The sequence below is a fragment of the Doryrhamphus excisus genome, chromosome 3 (assembly GCF_030265055.1).
Source record: "Doryrhamphus excisus isolate RoL2022-K1 chromosome 3, RoL_Dexc_1.0, whole genome shotgun sequence".
NCBI classification, from domain to species: domain Eukaryota; kingdom Metazoa; phylum Chordata; class Actinopteri; order Syngnathiformes; family Syngnathidae; genus Doryrhamphus; species Doryrhamphus excisus.
The window spans coordinates 18,295,060-18,311,987 of record NC_080468.1 but is presented as its reverse complement, the minus strand read 5'-3'; the positions used below and the strand labels follow the sequence as shown (position 1 = coordinate 18,311,987).

General features: G+C 47.1%; 2 protein-coding genes across 3 annotated transcripts; both read right to left on the bottom strand.

Moving 5' to 3' along the window:
- Window positions 1–4,526: 4,526 nt before the first annotated feature.
- tnpo3 (transportin 3) lies at window positions 4,527–11,858 on the bottom strand. Its single transcript, XM_058067050.1, has 23 exons — window positions 11,578–11,858; window positions 10,205–10,405; window positions 10,049–10,122; window positions 9,810–9,966; window positions 9,374–9,517; window positions 9,129–9,304; window positions 8,914–9,052; window positions 8,688–8,834; window positions 8,509–8,616; window positions 8,344–8,435; window positions 8,119–8,258; window positions 7,087–7,278; window positions 6,861–6,952; window positions 6,700–6,776; window positions 6,580–6,640; window positions 6,371–6,511; window positions 6,184–6,300; window positions 6,016–6,110; window positions 5,794–5,950; window positions 5,555–5,722; window positions 5,368–5,480; window positions 5,219–5,285; window positions 4,527–4,922 (listed from the first exon to the last, which is right to left on the bottom strand). The coding sequence occupies exons 1-22, from the start codon at window positions 11,695–11,697 to the stop codon at window positions 5,225–5,227; spliced, it is 2,772 nt and encodes a 923-aa protein (XP_057923033.1). The 5' UTR covers window positions 11,698–11,858; the 3' UTR covers window positions 4,527–4,922; window positions 5,219–5,224.
- Window positions 11,859–12,470: 612 nt separating this feature from the next.
- irf5 (interferon regulatory factor 5) lies at window positions 12,471–16,652 on the bottom strand. Of its 2 annotated transcripts, none has more exons than XM_058066338.1 (9): window positions 16,566–16,652; window positions 16,268–16,457; window positions 15,944–16,118; window positions 15,840–15,862; window positions 14,821–14,848; window positions 14,561–14,755; window positions 14,075–14,464; window positions 13,889–14,007; window positions 12,471–13,625 (listed from the first exon to the last, which is right to left on the bottom strand). In XM_058066338.1, the coding sequence occupies exons 2-9, from the start codon at window positions 16,439–16,441 to the stop codon at window positions 13,437–13,439; spliced, it is 1,293 nt and encodes a 430-aa protein (XP_057922321.1). In that variant the 5' UTR covers window positions 16,442–16,457; window positions 16,566–16,652; the 3' UTR covers window positions 12,471–13,436. The 2 variants fall into 2 exon arrangements, with proteins under 2 accessions (XP_057922321.1, XP_057922320.1); XM_058066337.1 differs by having other exon boundaries at window positions 16,268–16,489; window positions 16,566–16,608.
- Window positions 16,653–16,928: the final 276 nt, after the last annotated feature.

The following is a 16,928-nucleotide window of genomic DNA, read 5'->3' as shown; positions in this document are numbered from 1 at the left end:
AACATTCCTTATACAAAGTGTGACATTATTTGTAAGTACTAACATGACTAGATTATTGCAAAATAATACTTCCATTGTTGTCAACAGATGCTCCACTCGTATAGACAAGTGTTACAGTTGGTTTAGCCTTAAGCTTTTACAAAAAGTACAAGTGGTGATTAAGAAGAGAGTAGTTGTCAGAGCTGGGAAAACATGTAGGCCAATTATAATGACCTCCATGTGGCCGGCTAACATTGTACTGTAACAGCCAGAGCAACCTTTACAGCCAAAGCATTAGTCATGGCACTCGTGTATGAATTGCATATCTTTTGTCATCTATTCATTTATCCTGTGTTATTGTGCTACATGTATGAAGGCCATCATGTCATTTACTTGAACAAGTCTTCCTACCTGTGAAGAATGCCGACGCCATGTTGTTGATGGTCTGCCAACACGATTACATGAGTCCTTCCCCGGGGGCCGACAGACTGTTGATGGACGCAAAAGGTTGAAGCTCCAGAAAATGCCGTCTTGTGCGTGCAATAGGTGAAACTGTCCACTGGAGAACCTATGGCATCAGATGACGCTCCTATTTGGAGCTCATATTGAGATGGATGCAGAGGGATCCCACGGGCTGTTGAGCGACAAGCGGCTTTTCATCTGTAACAGAAGTTGTAAGATTAGCTGCTATTCCTTTGCTGTAATGAAATACTCAGTTTTATAAAATTAATTCCTGCATTGAATACTTATAATAATAATAATACATTTTATTTGTATAGCGCTTTTCAAAATACTCAAAGACACTTTACAGAAGAATGGATTTGAATAAAGTAAGTAAACAGAATAGAAGAATCACCAAAATACAACATTCATTGGTTAATACACAGTTAAAACATGAGTAAAAGCGGGGCGGGGCACAGCAGTCAGATATAAAAAAGTTAGACATTAAAAACAGATTTAAAGAGGTGGGTTTTGAGTTGTTTTTTGAAGGTGGGAAGGTCAGGGCAAGCACGGAGTGAATGGGGCAAAGAGTTCCAGAGGGTGGGGGCAGCGATGGAGAAGGCTCTGTCTCCCCAGGTTCGGAGCTTGGTTATTGTAATGATGCGGTGTACAGAAGTAAGTTTTTTTAGGCGCCATTAAAATAGACCGAATAAGGGAGAAGGGTTATTAGTGTGCTTTCTCCTCCTTTGTCACAATGATGCTCAAAGATAAAATCAGCGGCTTACACTCACCTAACAGATGCCTCGCCTCTGACGGCAACAAGTTCCGACACAAACTGAACACGCCATGCACGCGACGTAACCAGGACATCAAGGGATTTTCACGTCAAACGAAATATTTCCAAATAAACCACTTTTAGCTTCAGTTGTCATTGACTATGACGAGGGTAGCGAAACATACTTTTCAAAAATCGTTGTCAATTTGGGCCAAAGTCGTTCACATTATGTTATGGATTGCAAATGAACCGGTTGAAACAATTGCTTCCGTCATTTCGAGCATTCTGCGCGCAAATTATGTCCACAAAATGGCGACCTCGGCTTCAGCTCGTCAACTTCGACATCGTTTATATACTGTATATTGTCCTACTGTCGGAGCGAAACGCCACTATTCGTGCTTCAACGTGACTTAAAACTTTAAATACTGACCTTGTAGCATTGCTTGTGCGGCGTCAGAGTTAAATGGCAACTCCGGTGTTCTCCGTCAGGGTGTTGGAACGCCGACTCCATACCAAATGAAATTGACGTCAATGAAAACAATGCTGTTGCAAGACAAACCGTTTATTTCGGCACTTCTTCACGGTCGTGGCGGTGTTAACTGTCAGTATTTTCAGCCCCAAACCCTGGTAAGGGGCGGCCTGACTTGTCAGAGAAAGAAAGACGGTCTTTTTCGACTACGCAGCAACGAGAGAACAGCGCGCGCGCACACGAGATCCCCGCACTTCCTGGTTCACGCTCAACCCGCCCCACATAGCTGGCCAAACACATGCCTGCAACAGCGTTGAAAACTTCAAAAAATTAAGCAATACACATGTAATATATTCTCAAGCATTTTCAATAAAGCGTTTCAACAATCACGTCTATTAGTTTTACAAACAGTAGACGGCATTCCCTCTAGAATACTTCAGCTTGGCTGCCAACAGATTGACACACCGTAACTGGGATCGTCGGCGCCATTTTTCGGGACGAAACCAGGAAGTGCAAACAGGAAGTTACAGCGCGGATGTGACGTCGTGTTTCACAATGATTTTACACACTATAACAAGAGAACTAATTTTTTATACTCCCGAAGCACCTTGGGTACCGTTTGTAGGGTGCTGCAAAAAAAGGTGGTATTATTTGATTTGTTGGATTTCACGTGACGTCACCGCCTACTGGCGGATCAGTACGGTGGCCTGTGACGGACATACATAGATGATATCAGCCTCTATCGCCCTCCCGTGGTCACTTCGAAAACACACAAACGTCTTCTTGAAGTGTACTGTATTTAGGACTAACAAGTATATGTTGAAAGCACACAAATGACACATGATACAGATAACGTAGCCAATAGTTGCATAAAAGTAATTTTTAAGGAGAAGAAATTCAAGAATTGAGGCCCTTAATTGACATCCTCCCTCGCCCGCATCATAATCAGCAGTTCCTTGTCCTCTTTATATTGTAGCGTCGATAGGCGCACATCCCAGCGTGCTTTGCGATACTGTCTATGAAATAAATAGCTGTTAAATTACTTGTTTTAAGCCACGTAAATAGGTTATTCTTGCACACGACTGGCCAAGTCTGTTCTAAATCTATCTATTGTGTTGATGTTTGATGGGATTTTTTCATGACACCGTGACTGTAATTGTTATGCTGGGCAATCATATACTGTGTTTTCTCAACGGTAAAGTCGTTGCTAATGTAAGCTTTGTCTTACTCTGCTGAAGACTGCGGGACAGCGGACTGACGGCGACGACTAGAGCGCAAGATGAAGACTGCGGCTGCCGGCGACTAAAGAGCAATACGAAGCCGGCGGCGGGGCGCAGACTGCAGCGGTCAATCTGTTGTCAGCTGCCGGCCTGCGGGCAAACTGGAAACGGTGGCCGACCGGTGGGCAAACTGGAGGCGAGGGTTGCAACCTGAGGCCAAGCATCAAGCTAGGTCCACCAATTTTCACCATATCATCAGACAACTATTCTGCATGAGTGTGCAAAATTTCAGGGACGGGACTCAACAGGAACCATGTTTCCTTCCCAAATAGATTGACCACGAAGCCGGTCGAAGGCCCTAAAAAAACCCAAACTTTTTTTGTCCACTGGAAAAATGCCGTAGGACGTACCGTTCTCGAGTTATTTGGTTTTGGTAAGACCTCTTTCACCCCTATACCTAACCCCAACCCAAACCCCCTAACCCTTAACCTAAGCCTAACCCCCTAACACTAACCTAACCCTCCTTACCCTAACCCCCTAACCCTAACCTAATCCTAACCCCTAACCCTAACCCAAAAGAAAGCCTGTACACACTTATGGGGGGGGGGGGGGGTCGGCCTCGGGAAAAACGCCCTCGGACGTACTGTTCTCTAGTTATTCGCTTATGATAGCAGCTATCAAGACCTCCTTTACCCCTATACCTAACCCTAATGCTATGTCGCCATCTGGTGGCCTATTAAATGTACTGCAGGCGAATACCGCCATTTAATGGTCACTCGATGTACTGCCGCTTCCCACCATGCAAACTCATTGGACGAGGCGTTTTTCGCGTATTACTCCACAACGGAAGCTCCTATCGAGACGGGACCCACTTCCATCCATGCTAATTCGACCCCGAGCTTTCCGTCGAGACCACCCCCGACGCTCTACGACTTCCGGACGTTTATTGCTGCCCCCTTCCGGTATTCACAGGAAGTCGGAAGTGGTCCCAAACGAAAGCCCGTGCCCACTTATTGGGGGGGGGGGGGGGGGGGGGGGGGGGGCTCAACACTGTTCTCTAGCTGGACTCCTGGGCTTTCTCCTGCTCGTCTGAGCTGCATTCCACGGCCAGTGATGAGGGGGTCAGCCATCTTTGAGGACATTAAAACATCCACTTTCACACCATGATGTACTAATAGCTATTTCTTAAAATGTAAAATAGCCAAAAAGATACACAGCTGCCAAACAGAAAGTAAACTGACAGGTGGAAAAGTAAAAGCAAGCATCTTCCACCAATGTAGTCATTGACATGTACACCTGCGTAGCATAGGATTAGTGTCAAGTGTCAAGGTTAGGGTTGGCTTCAAGACTGTGGGAAAAGATGGACGTGGATGATCACATGAAGCCAGATAAAAAGGAAATGCATGGACAAGTACAGAGTTCAAGATGAAATGGTGTGCAGCAGCGAGACGATGACCACGGTGTGGCATTCCTGGATGGGTGTCCATTTCTCAGCTGCTGCCTGTGGAAACCTGACTTGTAGGGCTTGGGGAAATATACAAACACACATCACCAGAATTCCAAGTGGAATCGTGACTTAGCGTTAGGTGCCATGTGAGACATAAATGAGCATGTGGTGTCAAACATTCAGGCCCGTGAGGTATGATATGACATTTGGTGTTTATTGTCTACAACAAGGCAATATCCGTGATGACGTCATGTCAGAGTTCATTCCGTCACGCAAAAACGAGTCCAATGAAAGTCGACTTTCAAATGGTCCAAGGTGACATCGTGTCGTCCACGGGATACCATTTGGCTCTTTGTACAGCATCGCCCTAACCATCCAGTCCAAAAAATAAAGTTTCTCTTAAAAACAGTTGACCAGGCACATCCCGTTTCACTTTGTGAAGCCTCCTCGGCCTGCCCTCCCCACCTCCCACCTGCTGCAGGTGCATCTGTTAAATCATCTGTCCACCCCGTAGCGTCCAGTCAGCGTCTCGTCAGAGCCTTGTATGCACTTCCAGCTTCTGCTGCCGCGTCTCAATTCCCAAGACTTTATCTGAAAGATGCACGACAAGGTTCACTGTCACAGCCTCAACCCGCATTGGCCCGCTTCCGCAGCACACCCGGATGACTTTGGCCTTTCAGAATGTAGAACAAGGTTGACTTTCTGTCCTTATGAGCATAGAGGGACATTATCTTACCTGCCTGTTTTTTTACATACATCACGGATGTACATGACATGCATGCATGCACGCATAGAGTGAGAATACAAGGAGCAGGGTGAGCAGGAATATTCATAGCAATGCATAGCTAAGAAGATGTGTGTGTGTGTGTGTGTGTGTGTGTGCTTACATGCGTTTAGCGGAATAATCTGGTGAACTCTCTGATGGCCCAACACACTTGTTTACATTCAGCAGCACTGCAGAAGGAAAAGCAGCTTGTCGTCACCAACGCCGTCAAGTCTAGCACAGATTTCAGCCGTTCTTTGTTGCATTGCTCACCTGGTGACCTGCTTGTGGAAATCTGTCAGCTGCTTGTGCGTGACCGTAACCGTTCCTCCAGACGTCTCCTTGGGTAAGCCTTTGAGAGCGCTTTCTAACCAGCGACAGAATGTCTGCAGTGAGGACATTAGCAGTGAGCGCCACCTACTGCATCTGACTCGCCCAGGGCGGCCCAGTAGCAACTCACCGGCCGGTCAAAAACCATGACCTCCCACAACACCTCTGCAATGTCGGGTAGCGTGTACGGCGGAAGGCAGAAGCAACACGAGTGCATGAGCTGGGTGACGAGCTGCTGGCCGTGCTGCTCCATGGCTTGGCCGATCAGCTGCTTCCGCAACTCAAAGTCCTCCATGTGCTTGAATGACACAACACACCGACATGTCGAATCCACTCATTCACCTACACCTAACATTTCTGGCTTCTTACGTCGTTGGCCACGCCCGCGTGGATGAGGTCTCGCACAAACTTCATCACGCTGCAGTTAGCGTCTCTGTGGTCCAGCGAGGTGGCGGCGATGGCACACCGGATGATGTGAACCACGATGCTGCTGCCGAGCAGCGTGACAGGACTCCGCTGGACAAACCTACACGTAACATATGGCGCATGTCACACATCGTACATCGCTGACAGCAGGTGGACACAACCAACCTGGTCGCTAGTCTGAAGAGGTCGTCAACGGTGTCAGGGTGGTTCCGGAGACCATTGGGCTGCTCCAACAGCTGGAAGGTTGTCATGCACAAAGCCTACCAAGGCGGGTTAACAGGCTGTTCACGCAAAGTCACGACCATCACATCTGATTCTTTCCAAACATTTCACCTGCAACATGTCCAGAAGACCCTGCCGACAGCCCTCCTCCATGCCATACTCGTCCACCAGGATGCTGCCCAGGTACAGGAAGCACGAGTGTGGATACACCTGGTACACGCTCACCATCTGACACACGGCAGGTGACACACATGAGGACCGGCACGGCTTCACACAATCACCTTTCATTCACTTTGACCTGCGTGACCAATGGCTGCAGCAAGGAGGCGGAGCCTTTTCCCACACAGCGTACGGCAAAGCGGAGGCAGCGGCAGCATCGCTCCACAATTCGGTTATCAGCCTGGTGACTGTTCAGAGTCTCGGACAGCACGGGCCAGATCTAGAAGGTAGCAGGTACAAGCAGCGGTGCCAATGCTGGAAATGAAATCGAGTGACAGACTAGCTTACCTCGTGGATGACCTTCTGACAAGGGTGTGTCTGTCCATTCTCCACGATGGGGTTTGTGTGTCTGAAACAAAACAGCACCTTCACTACTGGCACGCCACACTGGCGACCCAAAGGGCCTACCTGAAAATGACAGCCAGTCTGTCCAGCCAGACGGTCGGATCAGCGGATCGGCCGTTGGTTGATTCTTCGGCCAGAAGCTGAAAGAACAAAAGCCTCTTTGGTTTCATTCTTCTTTCATTACACAACAAGAACAGACAGACGACTTCCCAGCGGCTCCTGACCTTTTTCAGAGCTGCAACTTGAACATCACACAAGTCGCCGAGGCACTCTGCAATTTTCTCCAGAGGAAGACGCCCGAGGACCAGCGCCGTGCCTACCCAGTACAAATAGCCAAAACATCAATCACTGAGGCTCCTCCTCCCTCCATCCGGCTCGGAGCAGGATCCACTCTGCTATCAGGCCAACACAGACCTAGGCGTGCATTAGACTCTGAGCAAGCTGATGTACCTTTGAGCAGTCCCACCGCAGCCTCTGTGGACAATGCAAAGGAGTCCAGAGAGCGAGCGATGTCCAGCAAACCCTGGAAGTGTTGGGACATGTGGTCCCGGCACACGGAGCAGATGTTGTGGATGGCCTTTGCTGCGGCCGAGGCCAGAGGTTTCTCCCGTAGACCTTTCATCAGGTAGTTCAGCACTGGGTCTGACACACAAAGCAACAACGTTCTAAAATCATCATTGACTAGGACGATCTCCAGATTGTCCAGCACTCCCTTACCGCTACCGCCACCTTCCCTCCAACTCACAGCAGGTGTAAAGATCGCAACGCGAGTCTTGTTTTACTGTGATGTCACTTTAAGCACAGTTGCCACTAAATACCACAACACAGGTGGCAAAAAAAGCAGTGTGTGTGTATATACATACATACATATATACACACACATATACATACACACACACACACACACACACACACATATATATACATACATATACACATATACACACACATATATATATATACATATACACACACACATATATATATATATGGCCTGATACGGATGATATGGCCTGATACGGATTCCAATAGGGATGAAATAGATGCAGTGTCAAAATGGTCAATGAAATGCACTACTGGTTATATTAGGGCTCAGCAAGATTTTTTTCTTGGGAGAGATACTTTTACTAGATGAAAATGGCCAAGAGCTACTCATTTATTTTCATAGCTTATTTCAAGGCAAACCAGAACATGAACAAACTGCTGGTATCCACAACTTCCTCCTGCACTAAAGGTGCTACATAGTGTCTGCATGCTCTGCAGGCATCTGATCCTCGACATGGCACCAGTGATTTTCAAAAATCAAGTCCAAGATGTTTTTGTCTACATTTTATGGTTGTCTTTCATACCCGCTACATACAAAAAGTCACCAATGTGGTGGTGCCCCTCACACCTACAGCGGGCGCTTGCAAACCTGCTTTTCAGTGACTAGTGTGAGAAGACTAGAAAGAAATGCATAGTAAGGGAAGCACATGGTCTCACCAAGGAATCGGGGGTTTCTGTCCACAACCTCGCTCATCTCTCCAACCAGCTCAATGCTTGTGTAGCGCACCGCCATGTGAACTACTTCTGGGAGCAGCACAACCTGCTGCAACACCTCCAAAAGGGTGGGGTTGTTCTCCCTGAAACATTGCCAAGACACCCAAGACGCTTTTTCATCTGTACATGTGAGAAGTACAAATTCATCGAGGCGACAATGTGACTCACGGATCTACACTTTTAGCGATGGCAGCCATGATAAAGAGCACGGCTTCGGTCACCACCCAAGGAGGATTCCCTTCTTTGAGAGTAGAATACAACTGCCAGCAGAAAGAGAAGATCAGCAGACAAGGACACGACAAGCCAGAATACACATTTGCTACTTGTTGTCACCTGAGAGAAACACTCCATAGAACCAACAAGAAAAATCACATCTTTAACCAGGTCAGAAACCCTCATCCTGAATTCGCCAAAGTCATCCGTCTCCTCTGGAATTCCCTCCTGCACAACACAGGAAATGGAAATGGACAGGATTCTTCCCAATCAGGCCCGAGTAGACAAGCAGATCTTACGTGGTCTGGATCCAGCTGACAATGTCGGGCCAAACAGTGCAATAGTCTCTGAATGTACGGTCGGAAAACGCTGTGAAGGGCCACATCGTTGATCTTGTAGAGATTTTCACCAAGACGGTACCAGAAGTTAAAGGAGATTTCAACCACCTGCAGCACACAAACCGGCATCACAGGAGAAGCACCTCCTTTTATGGTGGCACACACAGTATAGCAGACATTTGGCTACCTCATACTGGGGGTGTCCGGCACAGATCAGCAGCAGCTCCAGCGTTCTTAGGTCGCCCATGCCCTGACCCGGACTCCTGACAGTGGTCTCTAAAAAGGTCTCGCACAGCTCGGTGAAGATTCTGCAATAGTTAAGAACTCTGGGAAAAAGAAATGAAAGAGCGTGACAGATGGCAGTCACAGAGGAGCACTCACAAAGCGCTTTGGGGTCCTCACTTGTCAAGGTCCTCACGAGCCACAGCCATGTGATAGGCTGTCTCCAGGGTCAAGACGCCCTGGAAGAGCTGCAGCGCTAACGTCATGTTGGTGTCCACGTTTTCGATGGCGTAGAGGGCGGAGCACACACAGTCTGAGGCCGCCTCATGAAGGTTCGTGGAGGTGTCGTCCCTCTGCTGCACACAAAAGAACGCACACATTCAGTCGTCGTCAGCGCCAGCAGAAGAATCCAGCAAGCTGCTCACCAAAACTTGGAAGAGGACCATGAGAAGCTGGTTACTGGCCATGAAGTTGCTATCCAGTACCCCCAGGTTGAACCAGCTTCCCAGACAACGAAAGACCTTAATCAGCATCTTCTCGTTGCTGCCAGTCTTTTCCACACACGACGCCTACAACGACAAAACACGCAACTTGAAAAAGAAAGGAATCTATGTGCATTTCAGAAAAAGGCTAGGGAATTCAAGACAGAGCTTTGTGTTATTCGTCCTAGTTATCAATAGCTTCACATTTGGATGCTGTTGCTGTTTTTTGTGTCTGTTTGTCTGCTGCGGCTCCAGTGTCTCTTTGGAGGCGTACGTCACACTACGCAGAGACTGAACTCACGCGTGCAAGCTTATTGAAAAGGGTTAGGGGGTGTGTTGTCAGGTGTGACAACTAGACAGAGGAAGAACAGGGTCCAACCAATAGCGCCACCACGGTGGAAGAGTAATATGCCAAGTCCTCAATGATCTCCGTCCTCCGATTGGCTCCGATACGTAGCGAGCGGCTGTGGACCTCCTCGGGCAACACAGTCAGGATCTCGACGAGGAAGGGCATGGAGCTGACATCAGCGTTATACCTGCCAGGAACGGAGAGCACCAGGATGAGAACAGCAACAATTCTAATCCTACACGACGTCGTTCAAATGTGCCAGGTCTTACTTTTCCATGAGCGTGTGCACACATCCTTTCCACGAGGCCATCTGAAGAGCGAGATCTGCGATGGCCAAAGCCAGCTAGGCGCACACACACGGGATTTAAATCTTCCACATTTGCAAAGGCAATGTAGACTGACATCAGAGAGAAAATGCCTGTTACCTGGGTCACAATGATGGGCGACAGGTCTTTGAGGTTCTGGATGTGAGACAGCAGCGAGTCTCGCAGTGCATTGTGGGTATCAGGAGGAAGCTCGTAGAATGAAGTCTGGATCTTCATCTTCATGGTCTGAGCAGCGAAGTAACAAGACTCCACGTCCTGCTTGAGCTGCAGCAGCTGATCGGAGATCTCCCAGGCATACATCTGGAAATGAAGTCAGTCGAGTCAGGCGACCACACCGCAAAGGGCTCAGAATCCAAAATGTGCATGGCGACACCTCGGGATCTGCTGATATTGGTTGGTATCAGGCTGATACCTGCAGCCTGCAGCTGAGATCACCTAGCTGAAAGTAACTTTTTTGCGTAGCACCTCTCTGTGTCGAAAGACATTTGGAAACATCCCCTTTCTTGACAGCGTCACGCGTTTGGGACACTTTTCTAGGGCGCCATGAAATGCCTTTGAAACTTTTTGCACTTATTTCTGTCAATGAAATGTTTGTGAATAAAATGTTTGTCCATGAAATCGTTACGTTTGCTGATGCAATACAGTGGCGTGTAAAGGTGTTTCCCCCTTCCTGGTGTATTTTTGGCATGTTTGCACACACAGCTGGTATACACACACAGTGCAGCAAGGGAGTCTCATGAGGAGCAATGCAAGGTAAGGTACTCGAAATTAGGAGTAAAAAGATTGTGCAAGAACATCTTAACATACATATACATACACACGCACACACACATATATATATATATATTATACATACGTATATATATAGTACATACAACAAATAATAAATGGATAGAATTTGATGACAGAAATATTATGATTGAAGGTAAGTGTTTGTCATAGTATTGAGGCCAGCAGAGAAGGCTTTCCTGGCCCTGACAGCACACCACCTGTGCTCTGCCCCCCCTCAGAGAGGAATAAGAATGTGTGTGAAGAATGAAACACAACACCAGCGGTCGCTCCGCTAATTGCATTCAAACACGTCACTGTAGCAGTTACACTAGCCATGCTAACAAGCTAGCACACAACAACTCCTCAGACAGTGCAACACAAAACCGGCACGTCAAATGAAAATGCCCATAAGCAAATAGATGTTTTGATTTTAAATAATCGTCTACCTGCTCCGCCTTCGAGAAGACGGACAAGCAGGGAAAGAACGTTGCTATCAACCTTGTTGTGATTCATTCATGAGGCAGAGTAACTTAGCTCACATGCTAACGTGCTACTGCGCACTTCTTCCCGCACGTTTTACGCTCGGGATTCAAATATGAAGGCGCTTTGCAAAGGTCACCCTGTAAACTCAGTGCAGCCACCTTGGTGTCACACGCCGCCCCCACCCACAGCTCGGTGTCCAGTATTTCTCATTTTCGTACCGATCTTTGGAGCTCTCCCAGCCACACCGAGGCTCGTTCCTTTCCGGCCGGATCCGGGTCGTTGTGCAGGGCCTGGACAGCCTGGTAGACCAGCGACAGGTTGGGTTTGCCCCCCTCCATTGCTCGGACCCGAAGAAGGAGATCGGTAAGGAACAAAGGTGACAAACCAAGCGATTGGGAACAATTCTAGACGGTCAGCGTCCCGACCGCCATCTCACACGGGCTTTCCGCGTGTAACCACGGCGTTTACCCGACTAGAAACACACGCACACGAACATTAGGTCCGCTCTCAACGCTCCGCACAAACCAGACTTGCTAGAGTACAGATGCTGTATATTTTCAGCACTTTGTCAGGGCTCGATTGACCTGTTCATAACATTTCCATTGCTATAGAATTCCTACTGATGGATTTCGAAGAATGTCTTTATTAATATGATTGGTTAAAATATAAAATCTGCTTGAGAAGCTAAAGAAGTGAACGTACAAACACTAACAGAGCTTCATATGTCAATTAAACATTGATCGTTAATAATTAATAGGGGTGTCATGAGATTAAAACATGACCCAATCTCTTGTTTAGAGAGAGCACACTGGTGAGCACGAGGCCTGAGACAATAATGTCATGTCATCAATCTCACAATAAATGAAAAAGAAGTGCATAATCAATATATTGCCATGTGCAGGCAGAGGAGTCACTGTGCATCGCTCGAAGCACCTTGGCACATTCGGCCCATAGAACAGCAGCATGAACGGAGTGAGTCCTCGGTCATGGTCTCTTTGTCTGGGTGGGCGGAGGCGGGCCGCTAGCGTACACACAAGGAACTTAAGGAACTTAAACAATGCACCAAGATAAGTCAATTTAGGAAACATTACCAGCAGTTGATGGTTTTTATTACACTAATGATTATCTTAATAATGACATCACCATATTGTTCCGTTAGGTCAGGGGTCGGCAACCTTTACTATCAAAAGAGCCGTTTTGCCCCCACGCTTACTAAAGGAAAATAGACGGCAGCTGCAAAACATAATTAAAAAAATATATCTTATAAATTTTTGAAAGTTTGAGTAGTTCTTAATTTGACCAGTTTTAACAGCAAAATACAAATTGCAAATAGTGAAGCATAAATGTAAGCCAGAGAAGCTGAGAAGACAAAGGCATCTGTCCATGCAGAATTAAAAACTGTGGGGGGGGGGGGGGTAGATTCATGGTTAGTTTAGCACATTGGGGGAGACCTTTAATATCCCAACCAAAGCAGCCAGCCAAACACCCGCTTCCCCTCCATTGCTCGAGCTCATCCAATCACTCGTCAGAATTCAGCCAGGATTCATTCAGGGGCAGGGAAGTCAAGTGAAAAAAAAACTAATTCCTAAGATAGGTATTTTCCCAATTCGGGTGTTAAAAAATACTTGAGCATTGCAAAGGAAGCCACGACAAAGAGGCTGAAGAGCGACGTGCAGCAATGGAGCCGTGGGTTGCTGACCCCTGCATTAGGTTATCACTTGTGTTAAAAAAAATCCCAATGCAATACAGGAAGTGAATAAATGTACTGCACCAGATGTGGGTGGGATGAGACAACACCTTTTGGACATGTGGAAAGATATGCTGTATTCAATGTAACTTGTATGCATGTTCAAATCCCGTGACCATAGTAGAAATGAAATGAGTAGATGTTTCACTGCATTCCTCTTAAAAGTCATGTTCAGTCATCTTGTTCTCGTAGAACCAATCTCGTGTAGCGTTTCGTCTGGTGACGCCCCAAATACTGTTAGCATGCTAAGATAAGTCGGTAGAACTGTCCTGGATGGTTCTCATTAGCCCGGTCCGGATCTGTACTGGGTTGGAGGGCTTCGCCTGTTTTTTAGGGAACAGTGGGAGTCCAGGGAGCCTGCAGATGTTGGCTGTGGATGAGTCTCTGGAGCTCTTTAAACTGCTCCACTGTCTGGTCCTTCACATCTGGATTGGAGATCTGCAGTCGGATACTGTCAATGGACCAGCTGTCTCCTCCAGAGAACATTTCTGTTAGAATCCGAGCCACTACAGGAACCACCTGAAGAAAACAAGAAATGGGTCTTGAAACATGAAGTCATTGAAAAAAAGATGCCATGTCACTTTCCTTCCAAATCCAGAGAGATGACATAGAAGCTAAGTATGGATTAGCATTGCAATCTTAAAGCAGAGCTTCTCTAACTGTGCGATGGCATGGAGGGGGGGGGGCATCATCATCACATTGTCATCATGTGATCTTCCTTCATTGTCTTCATCCTTCCCTGAGTAAATAAGGCACGAGAACCACAACCACCTCTCACCGACCTGAACTACAATGAGCTTCTTCTCTTTGGGTTTCTGGTCGGGCCAGTCCTCCCCAAAGCAGAAGTAGATCTCAAAGGGGGGGGCGTTCTGCGTTTCACCTTTCTGGTATAAGATGAGTCCTGGAGGGGAAATGTGTTACTCTAATGTTCACAACTGATCAGAACTTTTGTCTTTCAGCTTTGTCACCCTGCAGGAAGTCGTTGAGGCTGAACACCCGGACCCTCCTCTCCCTCTCCAACTGATTGGGTTGACCATGATCAGGCACGCCTGGTCCAGACCAGAACACCTTGCACTGACAGAGGCGGATAGCGTAGATGTCCTGCTGGCAGATTTCTAGGATCAGGCCCCGATCCATCACATTTAGCAGGGCCTCTGTGAATCCACGTTGCTTCTGGCTCAGGATCTCAGAAGTTCCCGGAAACAGGACCTGCTGTAAGGTAATGGGTCCAAACAGGTCCACCTGCTCTGGGTTGGGCTCCAGATGTCCATAGTACAGCCGGCAGCCCTGAGGGTTACTGACCGTCAGAGAACTCATTGCTCGGCCGCGGTATTGGAACTTCAGGTCTAGATCAGTTACTGTAGCAACCCACAACAAGGACACCCCAGGTCCGATTAGAGAGGAGAATCTACACACACCCTGCTTCCATCCTAATCTCAAACATCATCACTCACATGGGATGCTGCTGAGCAGGTTTGGAGGGTCTGCCTGACCCTGGACCACAGAGCAGGACTCTATGGGGGCCTCATCTAATACCTGCTCACAGCACACAGGATGAGGAAGTCCAAACGTTTTCACACCAAACTGGCTGACATCACTGGGGGGAGGCGGTAGAGGCACGAAAGAGGCGGAGTCACTGATCCTGGAATCTGGCAAAATGACTTCATCATCTTCTGCATTTCCATCCTGACATGCAGTGCACGATTTTACCTACCAATTGTCAGCTCTGTCAGATTTGGCATCTGGAAGACAGAAGTCAAGTCACTGACAGCCAAATAGACGGAAACATTTCTTACAGTACAGCAGCGCCTCCATCGAGGTGACTCATTCTTTTCCACTGGGTCAGACCAAAACATGCTGACGTTAGCACTCAAATAATCTTGGTAAGTCTTGATATAAGCATCTAGCTATGAAAATGACTAAAATGCTTCTATGCTTATTTTACCATGCTAACATGTAGCATAGTAGTTATAGTGCTATATAGTTATAGTTATAGCAGGATATAGTGTTTATATGTGTATCTAGTGAAGAAAATGGCAAAAAAATCATACTATGCTAATGCTAGCAATGCCAACATTAGCATTGCTAATGTTGTTTACAGTGTCTACCAAATTCTACCATGCTAATGTTAACATGCTAGCAATGCTAAGATGCTAATGTTAGCATGCTAGCACCTAGCATGATATTGCTAAGTGTTTATATATGTGTCTACCCATGAAAATAGCTGAAAATACATGTTGGATGCTTTGCTTGGGCACGCCATTCAGAGGAAGGATACAGTACAGTGTTCCCTTGCCACATGGTGTGAACCGGCCCTTGAAGAAGAGTGTTGTAGTTCTGTGATTTAGCAGGAGGTGGCTGTGACAACACCCATTGTCTTCTTCACCCTGATTGGCTGCGGACCATTGTCAATCGACTTGATTTATCGCTAGCAAACAGCTTGCCTTGCAGTGTTGTGACTTGCAAGTTTCTTTCCTGACAAAAGCCACAATGTCGATGAAACGTTCTGTATGGCGTCAGTTGCCAACCAATGAAATGTGACCCCAATCCTAACCCAGCAGAGAAATGGGAGAAAATGTCCTGACTCCATACCTGACTGAGAAAAGTGAATCAAGTGTATGGTGAGACCTTTTACAGCCTTAAAAGCTGACTTTTTGGCCCAAACTTTGGAGCCAATGGTACGGCAAGTGTGCTGATGAAAACTGTATTTGTATTCTATTTTCATAAACTTACTTCATTGTTGTCAGCCGTGGCATCTGAAAGAAAGTACGTGAAGACTAATGAATATTTTTTTTTGGTGCAGGAATTTGACCAACACAAAAAGTTTTTGTCCTCACCGCCGCAAACAACTTCATAAATTTTGTAGGCTACAGCCGGTGTCTCTTTGGTGCCGTCAAACTTGAGTTGGAACTCTCGACTTTTGTTTAGCGCACAACGAAGGTTGGCTTTCCACTTGGCTGGGTCGGGATCATCCACACCTTCCTGGAATTTTCCTGTTTCCAGGGCCCACGCCTGCAGGACGTCCACGAAAGGCACGAGAGAAGGAAGCAGAAGTCAAACAGGAAGTTGATGTGTGAAGAAGCAGAAGCGAAACTGCATAGTTTCTCTTTTCAAAAAAACAACTTGATTCGTTGATTGGCCAGAAAGAATGAGAGCATGACCTTGAAGATGGTGTTTTCCTCTTCACATGTTGGCGTGTGGCGTGTCGCATGTTTCCAAGGGATCTGGAAGAGTTGGCGGTCCGCACTGAGCCAATGAAGACCAGGGAAACATCCACTGTCCACCTGCGCCAGAAGCCACGGTTTCAGACGGACTCTTCGGGCTGGTACGCTCATGGTGATGAAGCGTTGACTTGACATGATGTAGATATTGACATTTCATCACTGGTGTGGCATGGAAGCTCGTCATCGTTTTTCCAAATGAGGGATTAGAAATGTGGATTTTCGATGAGAGACCCACCTGTTCACGCTTCTTATTTGCTGTCAAAGAGTTTTCCTCTCCAACGACAAAAAGTAAGCAGAGCAAGCACCGCATGCAAAAAGTGAAGTGAGCCAAATGTCAAACATGCCACGTGAACACTTTCTACATCCTGTGAGAAAGTCACAGACCATCAAATTAAAAGCATCCCAGACTGAAGAATTCCTTGAGACAGTACTTTATTGAACACTTGGGGGCGTGTCCTCAGGGAATTTAACGTTAGCAACTTTAGCTGCCAGATAAGATTTCAAAAGCACTTACTCTCCTTTTGTAAAACAAACCTTTGTCCGTACAGTAGAAGGATGTGGAGGGCCCCAATGACCAGGTCAGCCTTGGGCCCCCAGA